At 38.3% G+C, this 20,393-nt stretch overlaps 1 protein-coding gene across 3 annotated transcripts in view; it reads right to left on the bottom strand.

Annotated features, from left to right (window-relative positions):
• Window positions 1–2,154: 2,154 nt before the first annotated feature.
• Window positions 2,155–20,393, bottom strand: part of TMTC3 (transmembrane O-mannosyltransferase targeting cadherins 3) — a 37,529-nt gene continuing 19,290 nt past the window's right edge. For all 3 annotated transcript variants that reach the window (XM_081958142.1, XM_081958141.1, XM_081958143.1), the window contains exons 9-15: window positions 15,839–15,987; window positions 13,077–13,197; window positions 11,695–11,806; window positions 10,176–10,279; window positions 9,594–9,763; window positions 9,232–9,458; window positions 2,155–8,023 (exon numbers count right to left, since the gene is read on the bottom strand). In XM_081958142.1, coding sequence (XP_081814268.1) covers window positions 7,206–8,023; window positions 9,232–9,458; window positions 9,594–9,763; window positions 10,176–10,279; window positions 11,695–11,806; window positions 13,077–13,197; window positions 15,839–15,987 — 1,701 coding nt within the window. In that variant the 3' untranslated portion in view covers window positions 2,155–7,205. The remainder of the gene's footprint in view (window positions 8,024–9,231; window positions 9,459–9,593; window positions 9,764–10,175; window positions 10,280–11,694; window positions 11,807–13,076; window positions 13,198–15,838; window positions 15,988–20,393) is intronic.

Raw genomic sequence — 20,393 nt, forward strand, 5'->3', positions numbered from 1 at the left:
CATGCACAGGGGCAGCACAAGCATGGGGCGCACACGGAGGGGACATGGCACGCAGGTGTTGTGCACGCAATGTATTATGGGTGTGGGCACGTGCATGCACTGTTGTGCGCGTGCATCCACTTTCAGCACACGAGAACAAAAAGGTTAGCCATCACTGTTTTATACCCTTGCATGGCCTGCACAAGCTCTGTGCTACTGTCTTGATGTGATCCTCAAAAATGTTTGATATTTTATAATAATTATATAATTCTTGTTGTTATTGTTTACTCAATTACTTGAAAAATATGAGATGATATAGACAGATAATTTATTAGTCTCATCTTGGACACTGAACTGATTAAAAACCTCTTTTATTTTCAAATAAATTGAATGGTATTTCATAAAATATAGTTCATCACACTTACTGTTGAAATGTATATTACTAACCCACTATGGACATAATAAATAAATGAAATCTTGCTAAGGCCAGCACCTTGGAAGCATAGACTTATAAACTTAACCCTAAATAATTTTATTATTTTTGTGTTGAATTTAAATGGTACTAGTGTACACTGATAATGCAAGCTTTTGCACCTTTCTTTCCCCGACTCCCGCTTGCTCACCCAGATTTCTGCTAATTCTGTGCATCTTAGTATGGAGTATTACCTAGCAGTTGAGTTCGTCTGTGGCTGCTTCCTCTAGTCACTCACACCCCTGCAGTTATGCACATATTATATCCAAGACCTCTGCTGACTACTAATGAAAGGGTGCACACTTTTAACAATAGTGGAGAAGTCATTAAATACTTCTAGATTTGGCAGAATTGGTATTTTTTAGCTGATTCACAGCAATACACCCACACACCAGAAGCTGCTACGCAGCAGTTGGCAAAGAGAAATTAGCTTCAAAGATTCTGAATTAAATAATTTTTTAGAAATAAAAAGCATGCAAAAAAAACCCCGCTAGGTTTTCAGTTTTGATGTCTTCTGTTCTATCTAGACGTTAGGGAACATTAACTTCCAGCTTGACAAAAGTTTGTTTGTACATGCTAAGTTTCAAAATTACAAAATAAGATACTAACAATTCAAATCAAACAAAGGTGAGAATACTTTTAAAATATTTGGAACCCCAAAGTTCCATACACAATATGCTGCTTCCTAGAATTGTGATCCTTTCCTGATCTCCCCTATTGTGCGCATGAATAAGCACAAAAATAGCTGTACTTTGCTAACTACAGCTTAAAATACTTCATCTCACAAGACGCCAATGAACATAAAAACAGCATGCTGGGTAGATGCAAAGTACAATGTGTATTATTATGACTCAATTCTCCCAGCTCCCTTTTATCCGTCAGCGAAGCATCTACTTTGGGAAGAAAGTAGAAGCACACAGCTGCCTGAGAAGATATGTCCCTTAATCCTCTACAAGTCTGCAAAATGTATGGCTAGTAAAAGGTATTCACTTAACACTGTCCAGTTGGACTAGTGTTATAATGAAGCTATTTTGTCAGGGAGACAAAGTGCCTGGGCTTAAAAATTGCATTAGCAGGGATAATAGCACCATCTACCATCCTGCTCAGCCTTCCCTATTTCTTAAACTTGGCTGCATTCCTCACGGTAGCTGGAAATGAATAGACAGTACTTATGTCTAAATACTTACAACAGTTATTCTTGCTGCAGTTCACAGGATGGGGCATCGTTTTATATTGAATAGGAATAAAAGTTACTAGAAATTAAATGAAATAAAAAATAATTTATTTAAAAATCCATTTTTTGCAATGTCTCAAATGTGTTTTAACCCTAAGGAAAGTGCCTTATTTTTTTTTCTTAGTGTTTCCTTTTTCTCATGGTGACTAATAATTTCTTTCAAAATTCTCTAAGTGGTGTTATTGAGTTTATCTTGTTGATGGAAGAGATTGAAGATGTTAGAACTGGCATTGTTTTTTTAAAGATCTCTCCATCATTCTTCCCAGCCCAGAAAAAAAATGGCAATAATTCCCTTGAATATCTTCCTTTAGATTTAACTAAACCACAGAAGCCAGGAAGGAGACAAGACTGTTAGAAAGAAAACTGGGTAATAAAAATCAGGACATTCACACATACAGTTATCCACTATGAATTTAACACACAAGAAGGACCATATTGTCACAAGAGAATTGCACACATATTTATTTCACTGAAATAAAATAACTTTATTGCAGTCATTAAATAGCACAAGGTCACTGAAATAAATTTTGAAACCAAAACTGCTGTCATTAATTTACTATCAGGGAGTGGGTAAAAAAGTGCAGGAAAGAATATTTAACAACTCTAATTAAATCAATTAAACTTACACAATTGGTGGGAGTCAGGTGGCATTGAAATTTAATAAATTATAAATTACTATTATTAAAATACTGGGAACTTAGAGTGGTCAATCTAAGATTAATGCATAGGAAGATTCTGCAGCAGATTGCAAAAAGGTGGATTTAAAAATATTTTGGAAAAAAACTTTTAAATTAGAATTCAAAATGCGTTTATCAGGAACAAGACTTGCCAGACTAATTTTATCTTTTTTTTAATAGTAACTTCTATGATATGTTGTGAGCATTCTGTGATAAAGGTGGATGGTTAATACATTAGAACAGTGGTTCTCAACCTTCCCAATACCGTGACCCTTTAATACAGTTCCTCATGTTGTGGTGACCCCCAACCATAAAATTGGTGTCTTGGTTCCTAAGACCATCAAAAATATGTTTTCCAATGGTCTTAGGCGACCCCTGTGTAAGGGTCGTTCGACCCCCAAAGGGGTCCCGACCCACAGGTTGAGAACCACTGCATTAGAAGATAGCTATAAAATTTTCATACTTAGGAAACAAAGATCAAATACAAGGTATTATGGGAGAATCTTGTGATCAAGACTTCTGAACAGTTGATTCCATACTGATGAGTATTTTGAAGTGGCTGGAGAAAAAAAAAAGCAAATGTATTCATAGAAATGTAAATTTTCAGACTCAAGGTAAGTAGTCACTGCATTTTATTCTAAATTGGTAAATCCCATCACACATTTTATGTCCAATTTTGGGCATCACACTTTAAAGAAAATTCAAACTTCCAAAGATTGAGTTGGTAAAGAGGACCTTACAAGCCTATGAAAACTTTAATGACTTTCAACTAGGACACATGGCAGTCAAAAATTCAATTGCAGTGTTTCTAGAAGCACAGGGATGTGTACTAACTCCAGCATAACATTTCAACAGCAACACATTTTTTCATATTAATTTACTGCCAACTGAAATAATGTAATGAACTGTGATCCAAAATACCTTTTATGTTATAATAAATGGGTTTATCTATGAAGTAATTTTTTTTAAAATCTATGTTCACTTTAAATTGACATTAAAATTTTGTCATCTATTAAGATCAACTTGCAAGATGAATTTGCTACTAATTTGCAGGATACAAATATTGGAAAGCCATTGCATGTTTTGATAGTTTGGAGGATTTTGCAGGATTTCTGTGATATACAGCTGTTTTCCAACTGTTAATGTACCTTTCATTTTGAATAAAGCTTAGATGACTATTATTATTTCACTAGCAACAAACTGAGAAGTGTGATAGCGAAGCTTTCGTGTTACAGAATTTGTTAACTGACAAATATGAAATAATGACAAAAGTTTCTGATAGATCAATGCCTCACACAGCTCTTTCATTAGGTAATTTACCTACATTTCCTAGTATTTCTTTTTATTTGAGGGTACTGCTTAATTTTGCTATACATTCATCATGTCATTATTTTATATTTCCCACTCTTTTTTTAAAAAATAGTCTTTGCTAGTAAGTTGTCAACTAGAAAACAGCATCCCCACACAGAAATTATGCACATACCAAGCCACTGTTTATTATTTCACAGACATTCAATTTATGTTTAAACATATACAATTATCTCAAGACTCGGTAGCAATCCACATGCACAGTAAGATTTTCCTTCCCCACTATGGTCTCTTCTGCACATCCCTCCCCCCAGAACAAAATCTGTGGAATAACATGGGATGAAGCCAACCGGCGGCAATGAGGCAGAGAAACTGGACGATGTTCCGAGTGTTGCCTATGGGTAATGTCAGGTTGTCTATGGATGAAACCAAGACAACAGTCAAGATGACAGTGCTATGTATGTCAACATCTGACTGGCATATATTTCACAATTCACCTCAGTGAGATGCTTTGCCATCAGAGTAACTGCTGATGTTCTCGCTTTGTATTTTAAGCACCTATAGGTATGTGCATAAAAGTGCTTTGTACTGTACTAGAACCCAAAAGCGTATTTTGGTTAGCCTGTGTGGCTCCTTTCATTCAATATTTTAATAAAAAACTGAAATCTTTGTCTTGTAGAAACTACTAGGATTTCCTGAGCTTGTGACACATTTTTTTATTTTAAAGTAACAATTCTGATTGTTTTGGAGTTCACACTAACCACAACCTATGCTAAGACATGTTATGAAGTAAGGGACAAAATAATAAAGAATTCAGTAAGTTTGCTCATGTAAACCTTTCTTCAACATCCATGGAGTTAACATATTTGAAAAAAAAAATGATTAAAAAAACTAAAAACTAATACTCCCTTAGGTAACCCAGAGACAAACTGAGGAAAAATATATGTGGAGACTCTAGAAAGAGTGCAGAGAAGAGCAACAAAGATGATTAGGGGACTGGAGACTAAAACATATGAAGAACGGTTGCAGGAACTGGGTATGTTTAGCTTAAGAGAAAGAAGGACTAGGGGAGACATGATAGCATTATTCCAATATCTCAGAGGTTGCCACAAAGAAGAGGGAGTCAAACTATTCTCCAAAGCACCTGTGGGTAGAACAAGAAGCAATGGGTGGAAACTAATCAAGGAGAGAAGCAACTTAGAACTGAGGAGAAATTTCCTGACAGTGAGAACAATTAATCAGTGGAACAGATTGCCTCCAGAAGTTGTGAATGCCCCAACACTGGAAGTCTTTAAGAAGATGTTGGATAGCTATTTGTCTGAAACGATATAGGGTTTCCTGCCCAGGCAGGGGGTTGGACTAGAAGACCTCCAAGGTCCCTTCCAACTCTACTATTGTATTGTATTGTATTGTATATAACCAGAGATATAAAAATGATGAGTTCAAGTTTCACATAAGAGATTTAGCTATCTTATCCTAACAAAGCTGTTAATGAAAATCATAGGAAATTTAGCAAAACAAGCATTTAATTGTAATGCCCAAATTTCCTCAATAAAAACAGAAAATCATTTTTGGAATTATACCAGAAACTTTCAAGCTGAAAACAAATTCTGAATGAAGGTTTAATGCAATAAGAAATCTTTGTGTAAGTCACAAGTATGATTGTCACATGACAATCTATCATGTATAACATGATGGGGGAGGGGAAGTACACCTCCAGCTAGTAGCTTGCTGAGGCATCTAAAGAAAAGATGCTTCAGGGCACATATTTTCTATCAGACTTATTTACCTCAAGACTTTCTTTGGAGTTGCCATATGTTATGGACTCAGTCCCTACAATTCTAATTATAAGAAATTCCTTTTGCTTTTTGGCCAAGAGACATTTTTTTCACCATATCTTATTTTAATTTTGTTTGTATACCTATTTTGTTTCTCCAAGCAGGAACATAAGAAGTTGTCTTATACCATGTCAGATCAGTTCTTTAGCTACCTCATACCATGATAAAACTTTTTTTCCCAGGAGTCTTTTGCAGGTGTACCTTAAGATCCTGGGATTTTTAAAATGTCAAACATATGGTTTCTTGTTGCAAAGGATTTCATTAATTTAAGATATATCCTCCATTTTTCCAAGGAGCTGAAGCATTCTGTTCTTTCTTTTCAACCTCAGTCTCCATAGAAGTCATCTAAGCAGTTGGTGATTGATATTATGTGGTACAGGTCTACATTTTCCATATTAAAACGTAATTAACTGTATTTCCCCCCAAATAAGACAGGTCTTATTTTCTTGACTCCTGAAATAAGTGCTTGGCCTTATTTATAGAGGTGTCTTATTATTTTTGAGGTGCAGGAGGCTCCTTAACCTCAGCCCACGGCCCGCAGACCAGCTGATCAAGAGAGGGGCGGAAGTTCGCATGCACTCAAAGCCTGATTGGGCTTATTATCTGGGGAGGTCTTATTTTCAGGGAAACAAGACAGTATGATTGCAAATAAAACTGAATGGTTTGCCATTACTTATAATGCATTATCACAGGAAGGCAATTTAATCAGTGAGGATCTTAAAAAGATACCTGATTTATATTGTGAGATGTTGTATTCAACATAAAAGAGGTAAAAAAATCCACCGCCTTAGAAATGATTCCATAAGTTTTGCAATGATTACTTAAAAACTAGATGACAGTTCAGAAACAGTTACATTTTCCATATATTAGAAGCATCCCATGATGGTGCTGATAACAACAACCACAAAAAAAACCCAGGAAAAAGCTTTTTGATAGGGATATCTTTTGGGGATGACTATTCCTGCTTGTCCCCATGATACAGAAAATCACTGTACTTATAGAGTGATTTATTAAAGTTTTTTTTAAAAAAAACATCAAATGCATGCATGCACATACAAAAGTGGTATTTGCTAATTAATTCCCAATGCATTCTGGAACATTAATACTTACAGGAAAGCAGGATGACAACATGGGAATGCGCCACATACATTTACATAGAAAAAAATATTTGATGTGTGAAGTAAAATCATAGTCATAAAAATTAATTTGTAATGCTTAAATACTCAGACCAATGGATTTCTCTAGTAAAATTAGTCTGGTGACCAATATACCTGAGGCTCTCTTTAATATTTATCTATCAGTATTTTAACCGTTCTTTGAGAACAGAAAGAATTGAGCATAGTTGGTTGCAAGTATTTTGCAGCCAAGCTCTAACGTGCTTGCTTTCAAATAAGGAGTTTAGTGAGATTTGTTTCTGGAGTAATAAGCTATTCTTCTAACCAGCAATATTAGAACATAGCTTCCATTGCTAGAAAAGTCCTTGTATGTCAGTTATGTGCAACTCCTTAACCAAGCATCTTTGATTAAAAGTCACCGCTTTTCCTATTTATTTTGCAGCTTCTTCAATTTTAGTTAACATTTCAATACTTTCCAAATTCAAAAGCACCCTGTGATCACTTTGACTGAAAACACATGCAACGCACATGTAAAATCTGCAAAATAGATGCCAGTTTCCCTTATAGTGGTGCTCCAAGTAATTATTCACCATTTAATATACGTTCAATATCTTCCAGTCTTTTCAGTGCAGCAACTCTTTTTTTCTCTATCTCTTTTATTTCCTTTGTCGATTTCTTTTTTGTCTCTTTGTCTGTAGAGTTTTTATTTCCATGTTTTTTGGATTTCCTCTGCTCCTTGCTGCCATTAGAGTTTGTAGTCTGAGGGTTTTTTTGCTCATTTTTTGCCTCTTTCAAGTGTTCAGACAGAGTTTTTTTTTCTTCCATAGATGCTACTTTTTCTGTATGAGTCACACTTACTTCCCCTGGTCTGAGGGAAGCAATTTTACTTCGGACAATGCTTAAATGGCGTTGAATGTATTCCTCATGTGGGGCTAAGGCCAGTGTTTCCACTAAGCATTTTTCTGCCTTTAATAAGTCTCGTTCTTCAAAGTAAACCACACAGAGGTTATGTTTCCCTTGCACATTGTTTGGATCCATTCTCAGAATTTTCTCAAAACATTGTTTTGCTCCCTGAATATCTTTCTTTTGGTTCATTAAAATGTCTCCCTTCAAAATCAAACCTTTGGTATGATCTGGGTAGTACCTCAGCAATTCCTCCAGCACGGGTAAAGCTTTCAGCTCTTTTGCAGTCTGAGAGTAAAGCAAGGCCAAGTTGAACAAAGCACTGCGGAAGCCTGGAAGTAGTTTTATGGCTTTTTTCATCCACATCTCAGCTTCATCATCTTTTTTATCATCCATTGCAAGCATGCCTAAGTTAAAATAACCATTAGCATCTTGCGATTCTTCTTTTATATAACTTAGAAGTCTCTTTTTAGCTTCAGGCCTAAGGCTGGCCTCACCTAAAGCAACAAATGAATATTAATATGGACTATCCAAGGCTGTATAAATAGGACAATATCAACAGTCTTTATTACTTATGCTTGTAGATTTAGATTCATGATACTATAATTTTGCAATTTGATATTATAGTCTGAAAGTTCCACGGGAAGCATATTACATACCCACTTTTTTCTCCCAACATCATTACAGTAATTTTTTTGCCCAACTGAGGTAAAGGATTTGGAATGCCTATATAATTTTTGGGATTTCAATTGATTAATTTCATTGATTTGAATGGAAAAGAACAACTGATCCTTTCAAATATTGAAAAAATAATTGGATGGGGCCCAGGAAAATTACCACACTGATTCCATCCCAAGGCTTTTAAAATTATTACAATTTCTTGCTTCAAATCTTGTTTGCATTCCCCTGTTGGAATGTAACATTAAAAAAACCTATTAGGGTTAAATCTCACCTTTCCTCCAGAACTCAAAGTGAAATATATACTACTTCCTCCTTCCTACTTTTTCCTGTAACAGCAACCCTATAGGGTAAGTTGAGTTGGAAGACAGTGATTTTCCATGACAAGATGTGGCCTTGAAGCTGCATCTCGTAGGTGTCTATTCAGTACCTTAACCACTGCACCAAAAATCACAATCATTGTAGAAAAAGCACTGAAGACACAATTCACAATGCAAGGACAGTCTTTTGTTTAATTGTAAGAAGTACTTTACTTATAAGCTAGAATCTGACTTAAGAGGGAAAATTGTAAATAAAATGAAACTCAGTTCTGCAAATCTATTCTTCAAAGCTAATCCATCCTGAAAGGGAAATATTTAATTTGCTTATGATTTGTATTCTGAGAGAGGATTGTATTCTAGAATTATGTAACTTACCTTTTTTTTTGAAAAATCAATCCTGACTATTCATAAAAAAAAATAACTGTTTTTCTATGGCATAGATTTAGTGATATTTCATGTCATTTTGTTATTTGATCATGCTAGAGAGTCATTGATTATTACTAACTTTGGTTCAAAATTTTGTTATTAATCATGTTAATAACAAAATTTGTTATATCAATCATGTTGTTTTGTTTTTGGAGTTTGGCGTGCATTTTTTCCTGGTGTTCCCCCCCCTTTTATTTCTTCCCCATAGAGCATGTTAATAAACAATAATAAAACATAATACAACTTTTAAAATGTTGCTTTAAAGTTCTAGGTATACATACCAGATTCTTGCATCAATAGTGCAGAATTGAACAAGGCCAATTTGTGACTAGGATTCAGTTCTAATGCCTGATTGAAGTTTTTCAGAGCTTCAGAGGGATCTTTCAGTTCAATGTAAACAATTGCCAAGTTGTACCATAGGTCTGCATTGCTTCGATCCAATTCAAGAGCCCTTAGGTAAGCTTCTTTAGCTTGCAGAGGTTTATTCATCTTTAGAAGTAGTTCACCCCTGTTGAGAATCAAATTTAAATTATGTGATTTCCATTCACTCCATTATCTTGCTATTAAAACAGCAGTTGTTTCAGACAGTAGAGCTGCCTACTCACATTTGGCATTTCATTATGAATATAAGATTATAAAGTACCTGCTAATGTAGGCCTGTTTGAAATCTGGCCTCATGCTAATGGCTTGACGATACAATTGGTCTGCTTCTTCAAGACGAGACTCATTTGTCCGAATCAGGTTTGCAAGGTTTATGTAAACATTCAGATGGTTAGGAGCGACACGCGCAGCATATTTTTTACCTGGAATAATCTGACAGCAGAAGAAATTATATTAGGCTTGGAGGAGCATTAACCACAATTTTATCAGAACTATAACACAATGAAAGTTGTAACAGTGTCAAAGACTGTAGCTTTAAAATGAAAGGCCTAAATTGTAATTACTTTAAACTAAGTACAACTTTTATTTGAATTGAGAATACACTGTTATAATACAGAAGCAGGCTGAGATACAACTGCAGACAATTAATAACCTACCATATTTTTAATTTTTTTAAAATATTAAATATTATAATTATTACGAAAATACAGACAAGAAAAAGGCTGAACTAGACTGATTGCTAAAATTTCCAGCAAAGTAAAAAAGAAGACTCCCTGAGTCCCAGGACCTTTTGCTAAAAAACACATTAATGAAACTTCTCAAATAAGCAGGGTACTCCACTTACCTGTGGCATCAATGATTTTGCAACTAAATAGGATTCTTCTGCTTCTCTGGTTCTGTTTAAATTTTTGTACGTTCTTCCTACATTCATATGGGCGCCAATATCATCTTCAAAATTGCAAGATAAAGAAGACCTTCAGTACTTTCTTTCCCTCTAAAATTCCAGCCTCAGTCACAACAATTTTAAACTAGAAATCAAATAAACATTGAATCCTCCCTGCCTCCCCTTTTTTCTATCTAAAGCGTGACTGGTATGACATATGTTGTATGATTTTGTTCAACTAGTCCCAAGAAATTCATTTGACAATTAATTCAAAACCACAAGCATTTTGCAATGTTCCAAGTGCAGAACACACACATATTGTACCCATTTAAAAAAATATATGATTGCTCTATCTTTGCTTAGGCCACTTGGCTGTTTAATTCAGAGGCGGGGAAAGGATGCTTTTAAACTACCTCTGGATTCTGTCAGGCTAGGCCAGTATGGCAATGACGAGGGATTACAATCTGGCATAAATTGGAGGGATGTACATTGCCTCCCAAGCACAGGCTACTTTGATAAATACAATGTTCCTAGAATCTCATGCAGAGGTCTTTTCTGTAAAGCATTGTTAAGGACTGAGCATGGAACTTTTTGCACGTAAAACATGTGCTCTGTCCCTGAATTACAGAGCTTTCCTTTAGGAAATTCAGCCATGGAAGATTAATATGCAACTTAACAATAGCTAAATGAAGCAGGAAATTTCTTTAAACAGTTTTTTTTAAACATTGCATTTAAGGAATCAGGACACCAGAAAACTTTCCATACTTATATAAATTATAAAATTATATACATTTTTAAGATTTCACACTAACGTTTATTTCACTTACACAATTTATGTATTACTCCAATAAATCACCCTGAGTAGTTGAAAAACATAAACTAACATTTCATGGTAAAATTCAATATTTTCAGACCAAAATAACCTTCCTAAGAAGAGCCAACCCTCATATTATCTCAGAACAAATTCCTGCTTAAAAAGAGGAATTTTCAGGACTTTCTGGAGTGTCAAGGTTGGGAACAACTTTATCTCTGCAGGCAGCAAGTTCTACAATGCTGGAGCAACCAAGGAGATTGCTTGTCCTTCTGGACCATGGTTCTTTCACCTCTTGCAATGGCAAGAAGAAGAAAAAACCCCTCTCCCAATGGTCTTACAGATAGGACAGAACACATGGTTAAAGTGATCCCCAATGCAGCCTAGTGTATGAAACATAAAATAATTATCCTGTAAAGATATCCTGTAAACCTCCTATATCTGTGTTGATTACAGAGTTGTCTTCAAAGGCAGAACCTCAGAGGGAGCACTGCAATAGTAAAATGCATGGGGATAAAGACATGAGCCATTAAAACTTTCTGGTCCAAGATGCAGTAGCTGATTATGCCAACTAATGCTAGGCAAAGACTTTCCTGTCATGGGGAAAATATTATGCCAAGAGAGTTCTCATATTATTGCCTTTTATGCTAGCTCTCTTTTACAACTCACCTGGCTGCACTTGGGTGGCCTGTATGAAGAATCTCAATGCTCTTTCAAAGTTCTTTTCATTTTCTAAAGCATGACCCACATTATTCCAGAGTTTGGCATTGTTCTTATTTACCTGATCACAGAAAACATGTACATGACATATCAGAAACAAACAAGTGCTCTGCAAATTGAATAATTCATTTGTGAAAGCATAATCTATTGATGTGGAATGTTTAAGAGAGTGTGTATAAAGACCTTGCCTATGCATGGGCTAAAGGAATGTATAAAAGCTTTATGAGCACACCAGTAATGTTAGGGACATTTGGAGCTGAACTCATTTATTTAAAATCTAAAATACAAAAGACTTATGATAGATGATAGTAAATTGCCTAATTGCTCAAGACAGATTCCCCCAGCTTTGGTGCCTTCCAGGTGCATGAATGTCAACTCTCAGAATTCTCTACCTGTCCTGGTCATACTGAGAATTCTGGCAGTTACAGTTTGCATCTCCTGAGACATGTGATTTGTTGGAGACGGCTGTAAAATATTGAAATGGTATGACAGTGGATACAGTAAGAAAAATTGTGGGAGGAAACAGGACAAAAAGTAAATGTGATTTTCAGTACGTTGATACTAGTGGCACATTAAATAATGTCTCACTTCTAGCACACTAAAAATAAGCATAAGTATAATCTTTATTGTCATTGTACTTAAATACAACGAAATTGGTTAACGAAATGACCAGGCAACAGAAATTTCTCAGTATTATATGCACTGTTTTAGCTAGACATGTCTTAGGATTTCTATTTCAATAGTAGAGTAACCCTGACTTTTCATGTACAGACAGTCCTCACTTAATGACCACAACTAGGACTGATAATTTTGTTGTTAAACAATCTGGTTATTAAATGACAGCACCCAACTTATATCAGTTTGGTTGTGGTTGTTTAGTAGATAATCTGAAGTCATTAAGCATGATGTCATGACCATGACTGGCTTTTTCCAGGTTCCCCCACTGAATTTACTTGTCGGAAGTCAAAGAAGAAGGTCATAAAAATGACCACAGGATGTGGGATGCAGCTGTCAGAAATGCATGTTGGTTGCAAGGTGACCAAATAGTCCTCACATGACCACAGAAGCACTGTGACAGTAATAGATTCAGGGACAGGGTTTTAAATCTACCTTTTCAGCACTGTTGTAAATTCAATGTTTGGTGAATGAAGCAGTTGTTAACCAAGGACAAACTACATTGATCAATTCCCAGTATCCTTTCTAGAGAGGAGGGGAAAGCTCTGAAAACTAAGGTATCAGAGGCTGTCAATCCAGGAGTACTTTTTTCTGACATAAATTCTTCAAGAATGCATTATTATCAGAAATAAGAGTTTAGAATAATAATACTATACCTTTAAAGCAGACATAAATAATGTATATTCCGATTCCCAATCCCAGTTCCTCTGCAATGTTTTTAAAGCATGAAGGAACAAAACCAAAGACAAACAAATCCATGATAGCTTTCTCAGGGTACTAGTAAGTAAAAATGAAGAAAGATGTGGTTAATGTAATTCTTGATTTCCCAGGCTAACAGCATATTTCCCCCAATAAGGGCATTTAACTCATAGCAACTCAGTTTACAATTCTGGATCCAATTTAACATTAATCATATTCTCACAATCAGCTGCTTCAGGAAGCAGAACAGATGCTGACAGGAGAAAAAGTGCTAAGGCAGTTTTGTTAAATGCAATGACATTTTGCATTTAGCACTTTATTATAAACAAACAGTAATAAGATACAAAGAGATAATGAAGCATATTTAGATAGAAGTTGCTTCTGTTATCAGTATAGCAACTGACCATATTTGTCATTCAATCCATTGAGCTCTTCTTAGCATGTTTGAACCTCTAGGACAGTGATGGCGAACCTATGGCACACGTGCCACAGGTGGCATGCGGAGCCATTTGTCAGGGCACACGAGGCGCTGCCGTCAGCTGGCCAGGGCGCATGCGCGCGCTGGAAAGCTGAGTTCACCCTTTTTAAAAGCCATTTTTCGCCCTCCCCAGGCTCCAGAGGCTTTATAGGAGCCTGGGGAGGGTGAAAAGACTCTCCCCCCACCTGGAGGCCCTCCGGAGGCTTCATGAGCTTCCCTGAAGCCTCCGGAGTGCACAAAATCAGTCCTATGGGCAAACCAGAAGTTTGGGAACGGACTTCCGGTTTGCTCGGAGGTTCGTTTTGACTGATCTGGAGGCTTCAGGGAAGCATCCAGAAGGTCCCTGAAGCCTTCAGAGTGCTCAAAACGACCTTCTCAGCAAACCAGAAGTCACTTCCGGTTTGCTCGGAGGGTCATTTTGACTGTTCCGGAGGCTTCAGGGAAGCGTCCTGAAGGTCCCTGAAGCCTTCAAAGGGCTTCCGGGTGGGTGGGGGAGGCTGTTTTCGCCCTCCCCAGGCTCCTATAAAGCCTCTGGAGCCTGGAGAGGCCGAAAAAAGCATGCAAAAAATGGGGGGGTGCATGTAGTGTGTGTAAAATAGCAATATTTAGTTACTCATGGGATTCAACAAGCTCCTAGAGCAGCGATGGCGAACCTTTTTTGGCTCACGTGCCATAAGTGGGGGGGAGCGCAGGGGGGTCGTGTGCGGGCGTACCGTACCCATAATGCAATGCACAACCCCCCTGCGCTCCCCCCACTTATGGCACGCGAGCCAAAAAAAGGTTCGCCATCACTGCTCTAGGAGCTTGTTGAATCCCACGAGTAACTAAATATTGCTACTTTACAAAATGGGATTATTTGGAATAATTGGAATCTAGACTTCATTGCCAAAATGAAGAAATGCCTATATGGGGTCATTCAAAACTGGGGAATTGTCTGTCTGTCTGTCTGTCTGTCTGTCTGTCTGTCTATCTATCTATCTATCTATCTATCATCTATCTATCTATCTATCTATCATCTATCTGAAAGCAATTATAGTTTCAACATTCATTTCTGGTTTGCTACTATGATGGCATAAAAGGTAATGGAGAACAAAACCATCTATCTGTCTATCTATCTGAAAACAATTATAGTTTCAACATTCATTTCTGGTTTGCTACTATGATGGCATAAAAGGTAATGGAGAACAAAACCATGAAAGCAACCTAAATTATTTTATTGTATGCAACAATATTTATTCTCATTCTTAAGAGGAAAGCAATGCAAAATAAAATATTTGTTTCTTTGACAAAAAAAGTCAAACAACTGAAAGTCACTTCCCCTCCAAAGGAGAATCGAGACTCTACTTTAAGCCCTGTCTGTGAATTTAGTTTTGATGTTTAATATAACAACAATTGGCCCAGCTACAACTATGGTTTATGTTATACAGGAAACTGAGGGGAGAGTCAATATTTTATTTTAGAAACACATCTGAGTTGATAGAGCTTATGTGTTAACAAGAAAACATGTTAAAAGAGCAGAGTGTCATAACTGCAAATTAAATAATTTGATAACAACTAAAAAAACAGTAAAACTGATTAGAAAAGAAGGGATCTACATTTTTAAAGAAGAAGCAAAAGCAAACCATTTCTAAAAACCCTTAATTTCTTTCTCAGGTGCTATGAAACTTCGAAACAAGCAGAGATAGTAATAACAGGAACTACAGAAAAGAGAAAATAATGCAAGGAAATTTAGAAAATCCTTTTCACTTACTCTCAAGTTAAAAGATGCCCACAGGTTATTTTAAAATATTTACAGCATTACATAAAGGGGCTGATACCATGACTGAATTGATGAAACATAAAATAAGAGGCAAACCATTTGAAAAGTCTTGCAAATCACTGTTTTCAAGAAACATTTACCGTAAAATAGTACTGTAGAGTGTTCCGTTTAAGATCATGAATACTCGGGAAAATTTCAATTCTAATTGGTTTAGTTGTTTTATTTTATCTAATTAGTTTATTTAATTGTTAAAACAATAATGACAAATTTAAAAAAATGTAATGGTTTTTGAGATATATTTTCCTCCCTTTCCCCAAAATGAAGTTCCTACATTTTGATGATTATGATGTGGAAAAGATGGTAAAAGCAAGTAAAGATATTAAGCCACTCAGACAACTATTCCATGCAAGCTATTTCACCTTTAGTTCCCATTCATGCCCCCACCCTCACTCCTTTTCCCCAAACAATACTTTTTAACCTACCTGTTACTTGACAGCTTTTTCCACCCATGGGCAACTAGCATGCAGAATCCCATGCTGGGAACATATAACACTCGTTCTGCTACTACGAAGCCAACAGGGAAAAAAAGGTTTGACGCTGGGATGAATGGCAGAACTATTAAACAAAGTGCCTAAAACAGCAAAAGAAAAACACACACAAACACTAGCTAGTAACCCAAAACAGAAAAGAACTTAGGCATTATACAGACCTACAGCATACATATCTGTGAAAGAGGCATTGATTTAATTTTACATTTAGAATCCCTATTTTTCCCCTCTAGAGTTCTGATGGAATCAGCAACTTGTTATTCTATGCTCTTACCAAATCTAGATTTATCTTGTGTCCCTTCAAAGTATGTCTACAAAGCTTGTCTTCAAAGCTACTTCTTAAAAGCTATACAAATGGTATTACTTTACAAATCATATACAGATAGTCCTCGACTTACAACAGTTCATTTATTGACTGTTCAAAGTTACAACGGCACTGAAAAAAGGAACTTATGACCATTTTTCACACTTTATGACCGTTGCAGCATCCCCATGGTTACATGATCAAAATCCAGATGCTTGGCAACTGGTTCGTATTTATAATGGTTGCAGTGTCCTGAGATCACATGATCAGCTTTTGCAAATTGCTGAGGAACAAAGTCAATGGGAAATACAAATTCACATAACAGCCATGTTACTAACTTAACAAATGCAATGGTTCACTTAACAACTGTGGCAAGAGAAGTTGTAAAATGGGGCAAAACTCACTTAACAAATGTTAAGTGTTTAATTTAACAACAGAAAGTTTGGGCTCAATTGCGGTCGAGGATTACCTATATTCATTTATGTATATGATCAATTTGTTATGTACAATAACCAACTCTAATGAAACAGAGCAAACCTTTAGTGAACTGGATAACTGTAGTTAAATAGCAATATCACTTAAGACATATATTACTTCATAGTGCTTTACAGCCCTCTCTAAGCAGTTTACAGAGTCAGCATATTGACCACAACAATCTGGGCCCTCATTTTACCGATCTTGGAAAGATAGAAGTCTGAGCCAGTCAGGATCAAACTGCTGGCAATTGGCAGAATTAGCCTGCAATACTGCATTCTAACCATTGCGCCACCACAGCTCTGTTTAAAGATTTAAATTGGCTTGTTTAAAGGTTTTAAACAAGCCAAACAAAAACATATTGATTTAACTGCAAGTTATGAAAGGAGCAATGGATTGAATAGATTTGTTAATAACAGACTCATAGAAATCAGCGGGCTTATATCAGTTCAAAGACTTATCCATTGTCTTCACTGGATATGATCTTAAGTCTAGAGAAGACCTACATGTTTAGGGGAAAGATGCATGTGCCTATATCAGACTGTCAGAATTATATTGTGATCATATTATAATTACTTCAAAAAGAGACAAGAATCCAAATGAAGCAGTGTAATGTTCGTACAAAGCTAACTCTACAGAACAGCTTTTGCCAGAATCATCCAGACTGATGTTATTTCAAATCCCAGAATTCTTCAATTGGCATAGTTTTCATAGAGAGAATTCTATCAGTGACGTGCGGTCAGTAGAGGCAAGGGAGGCAGGGCCTCACCTCTCTTCATGGAATAATAGTATATAATATTATATACTATATATATAATATTATATACATCCGTCCGGCCGCGCCCGGGAGACGCGGAGGGAGAAATGTTGTCGGCGCCTCCGGATGACGAACCAGTCGCTTGCTTTCGTCATCGGGAGGCCGACAACATTTCTGCCTCCGCGTCTCCCGGGCGCGGATGGACGAAGGTAGCCAGAATGGCGCCGAAGCAGTCCGGCGAGCGAGCGAGGCAGCGAGATCTTCGGTCACTCATCCACCGGACTGCTTCCGCATCTCCCGGGCGCGGATGGACGAAGGTAGCCAGAATGGCGCCGAAGCAGTCCGGCGAGCGAGCGAGTGAGGCAGCGAGATCTTCGGTCACTCGTCCACCGGACTGCTTCCGCATCTCCCGGGCGCGGATGGACGAAGGTAGCCAGAATGGCGCCGAAGCAGTCCGGCGAGCGAGCGAGCGAGGCAGCGAGATCTTCGGTCACTCGTCCACCGGACTGCTTCCGCATCTCCCGGGCGCGGATGGACGAAGGTAGCCAGAATGGCGCCGAGGCAGTCCGGTGGACGAGTGACCGAAGATCTCGCTGCCTCGCTCGCTCGCTCGCCGGACTGCTTCGGCGCCATTCTGGCTACCTTCGTCCATCCGCGCCCGGGAGATGCGGAAGCAGTCCGGTGGACGAGTGACCGAAGATCTCGCTGCCTCGCTCGCTCGCCGGACTGCTTCGGCGCCATTCTGGCTACCTTCGTCCATCCGCGCCCGGGAGACGTGGAGGCAGAAATGTTATCGGCCTCCCGATGACGAAAGCAAGCGACTGGTTCGTCATCTGGAGGCGCCGACAACATTTCTCCCTCTGCGTCTCCCGGGCGCGGATGGATGAAGGTAGCCAGAATGGCGCCGAAGCAGTCCGGCGAGCGAGCGAGCGAGGCAGCGAGATCTTCGGTCACTCGTCCACCGGACTGCTTCCGCATCTCCCGGGCGCGGATGGACGAAGGTAGCCAGAATGGCGCCGAAGCAGTCCGGCGAGCGAGCGAGCGACGCAGCCTGATCTTCGGTCGCTTCCAGAGCCGGAGCGGGATGGAGCAGCCACCGCCTTGGAAGTGAGTCGCGCGGACGGAGCTTTGGGGCTGAGGAGAGAGGCAGGGACGGAGGGAGTGGGGGGAGAGGAGCCGCCCCCCTCACCCCCCAGGCAATGGGGAAAGCTTTCCCGAAATGGGGGGGGGGTGTCGCGGGAAATAAAAGGGGCGCGCGCTGGGGGGGACGAAGGAGGCTTTGGCATGCCTTAGAGGCGGGCGGGCAAGCAACGAAAGGAGCAGCGAGGGCGGGCGGTGGCTGCAGGCGGCAAGGCTTGAGCGGGGTGAAAGGGACTGGTGCTGGTGGAGGAAGTAATGCTACGCCGCGGTCCCCTTAATGTTCACTCAGGAAGGCGGAGAACGAGACCACGTGGTCTGCACACGTGGTCCCATTCCCCGCCTTCCTGATGACGTCACCAGCCTCCCCAGCCATAACCCTCACCGCACGTCACTGAATTCTATGAGTTGAATTCCCCCTATTTGGAAGCCACTCAGGTTGGAGTTAAAACTGCTGTAGGAGATCCAAACTGAATTAATCTGTATGCAGTGCCAATATTGGAACAGTTTATTCACAACCTTTCTAATTCCTTAAAGTTTACACTGCTAGATCTGCTTAGCTTTAGAAAAACCTTAATTGCAAACAATAGATCTGCATTTGTCACTTCACATGCAAGCAATTGGGTTAGTTACCTCTGATGCACTCCTAGCTCTTTGTAAGGTTATCTGCCTCAATCTGCTTAAAGGCAGGGCAGCCATCCTTTTGCTTCCACACTACACGTTTTACATAAGTTATATCCTGCTTTGAGAAAGCAATGTTATAGCAGCATAGAGTATATTCAAGTTTATTAGACTCTGATGCCCAGATATGTCATACTCAGCATGTCCAGTACATTACGTACATACCTTACACTGGGTAATATGGAATGGTGCGGTGGCCTAGAGATGGAGCTCTCACCTCACAATCAGGAGGCTGTGAGTTTGATCCTAAGTAGAGGCAGATATTTATCTCTCTGGACACAATGAGAATATATCTGTTGAACAAAACTCTGCATTGGCAACAGGATGGACATCCAGTCATTAAAACACTCTGTTAGCTCCATTCAGTTGCCCAGACACCATCCCGCAAGGGATTATGAAGTTGTTAAATGAAGATGATGATTACACTGGGTAATATCTCTCAATCATCATCAGTTGTGATGTCCAAGGCACTATAACATATGACTCAGACTGATTTTAAGTTCTGCCTCCTGAAGTAACTCAGGTTCTCAGATGATGTATTTAATTTAGGTCAGTAAGAATTCATAAGCTTCTTCCTGGACCACAAACTACAAAAGCAAGCTTTCCTGGAAAAGGAATGAACTACTTGTTTTTTCTTCATAGTAAAATACACAGCCAAATGTCCTTGGAAGCATCTCTGCCATTTCCCCCCCCCTTTTTTTGGTTCTGCTTCTTTTTTTGCTGCTGAGACACATCTAAACTACTCCCTCAGCAGAGAGTGAAGGCAATTTATTCATAATCCTACTGAGTCATTATTAATTCAACAATCAACATAGAATGCTGATAAGCATTTAGGAAATGAAATTAAAAAGTATGCAAGTGTCTAGATTTCATAATCATAAGGACACAACAGAAACATTGGCTAAACTTATAATGTATTTATTTAAAAGATTGATGTGGCCGCTCACCCTAAGCAACTCTGAATAACTCACACAACAAGAGGAAGGCTTACAGAAATCCATTCTTAATGCAGGGAATACTAAATGTCTAACTTTTGGTAGTATATTCCCAATCAAAATGCTACCTTTTTTGGTGCAGAATTCAGTTTCTAAAAAAAAACCCTTAAGGCATTAATATACCCTTAAATGAAATCTGCT

This window comes from Natrix helvetica (assembly GCF_964273705.1).
Source record: "Natrix helvetica genome assembly, chromosome: 6".
Classification (NCBI taxonomy): Eukaryota; Metazoa; Chordata; class Lepidosauria; order Squamata; family Natricidae; genus Natrix; species Natrix helvetica.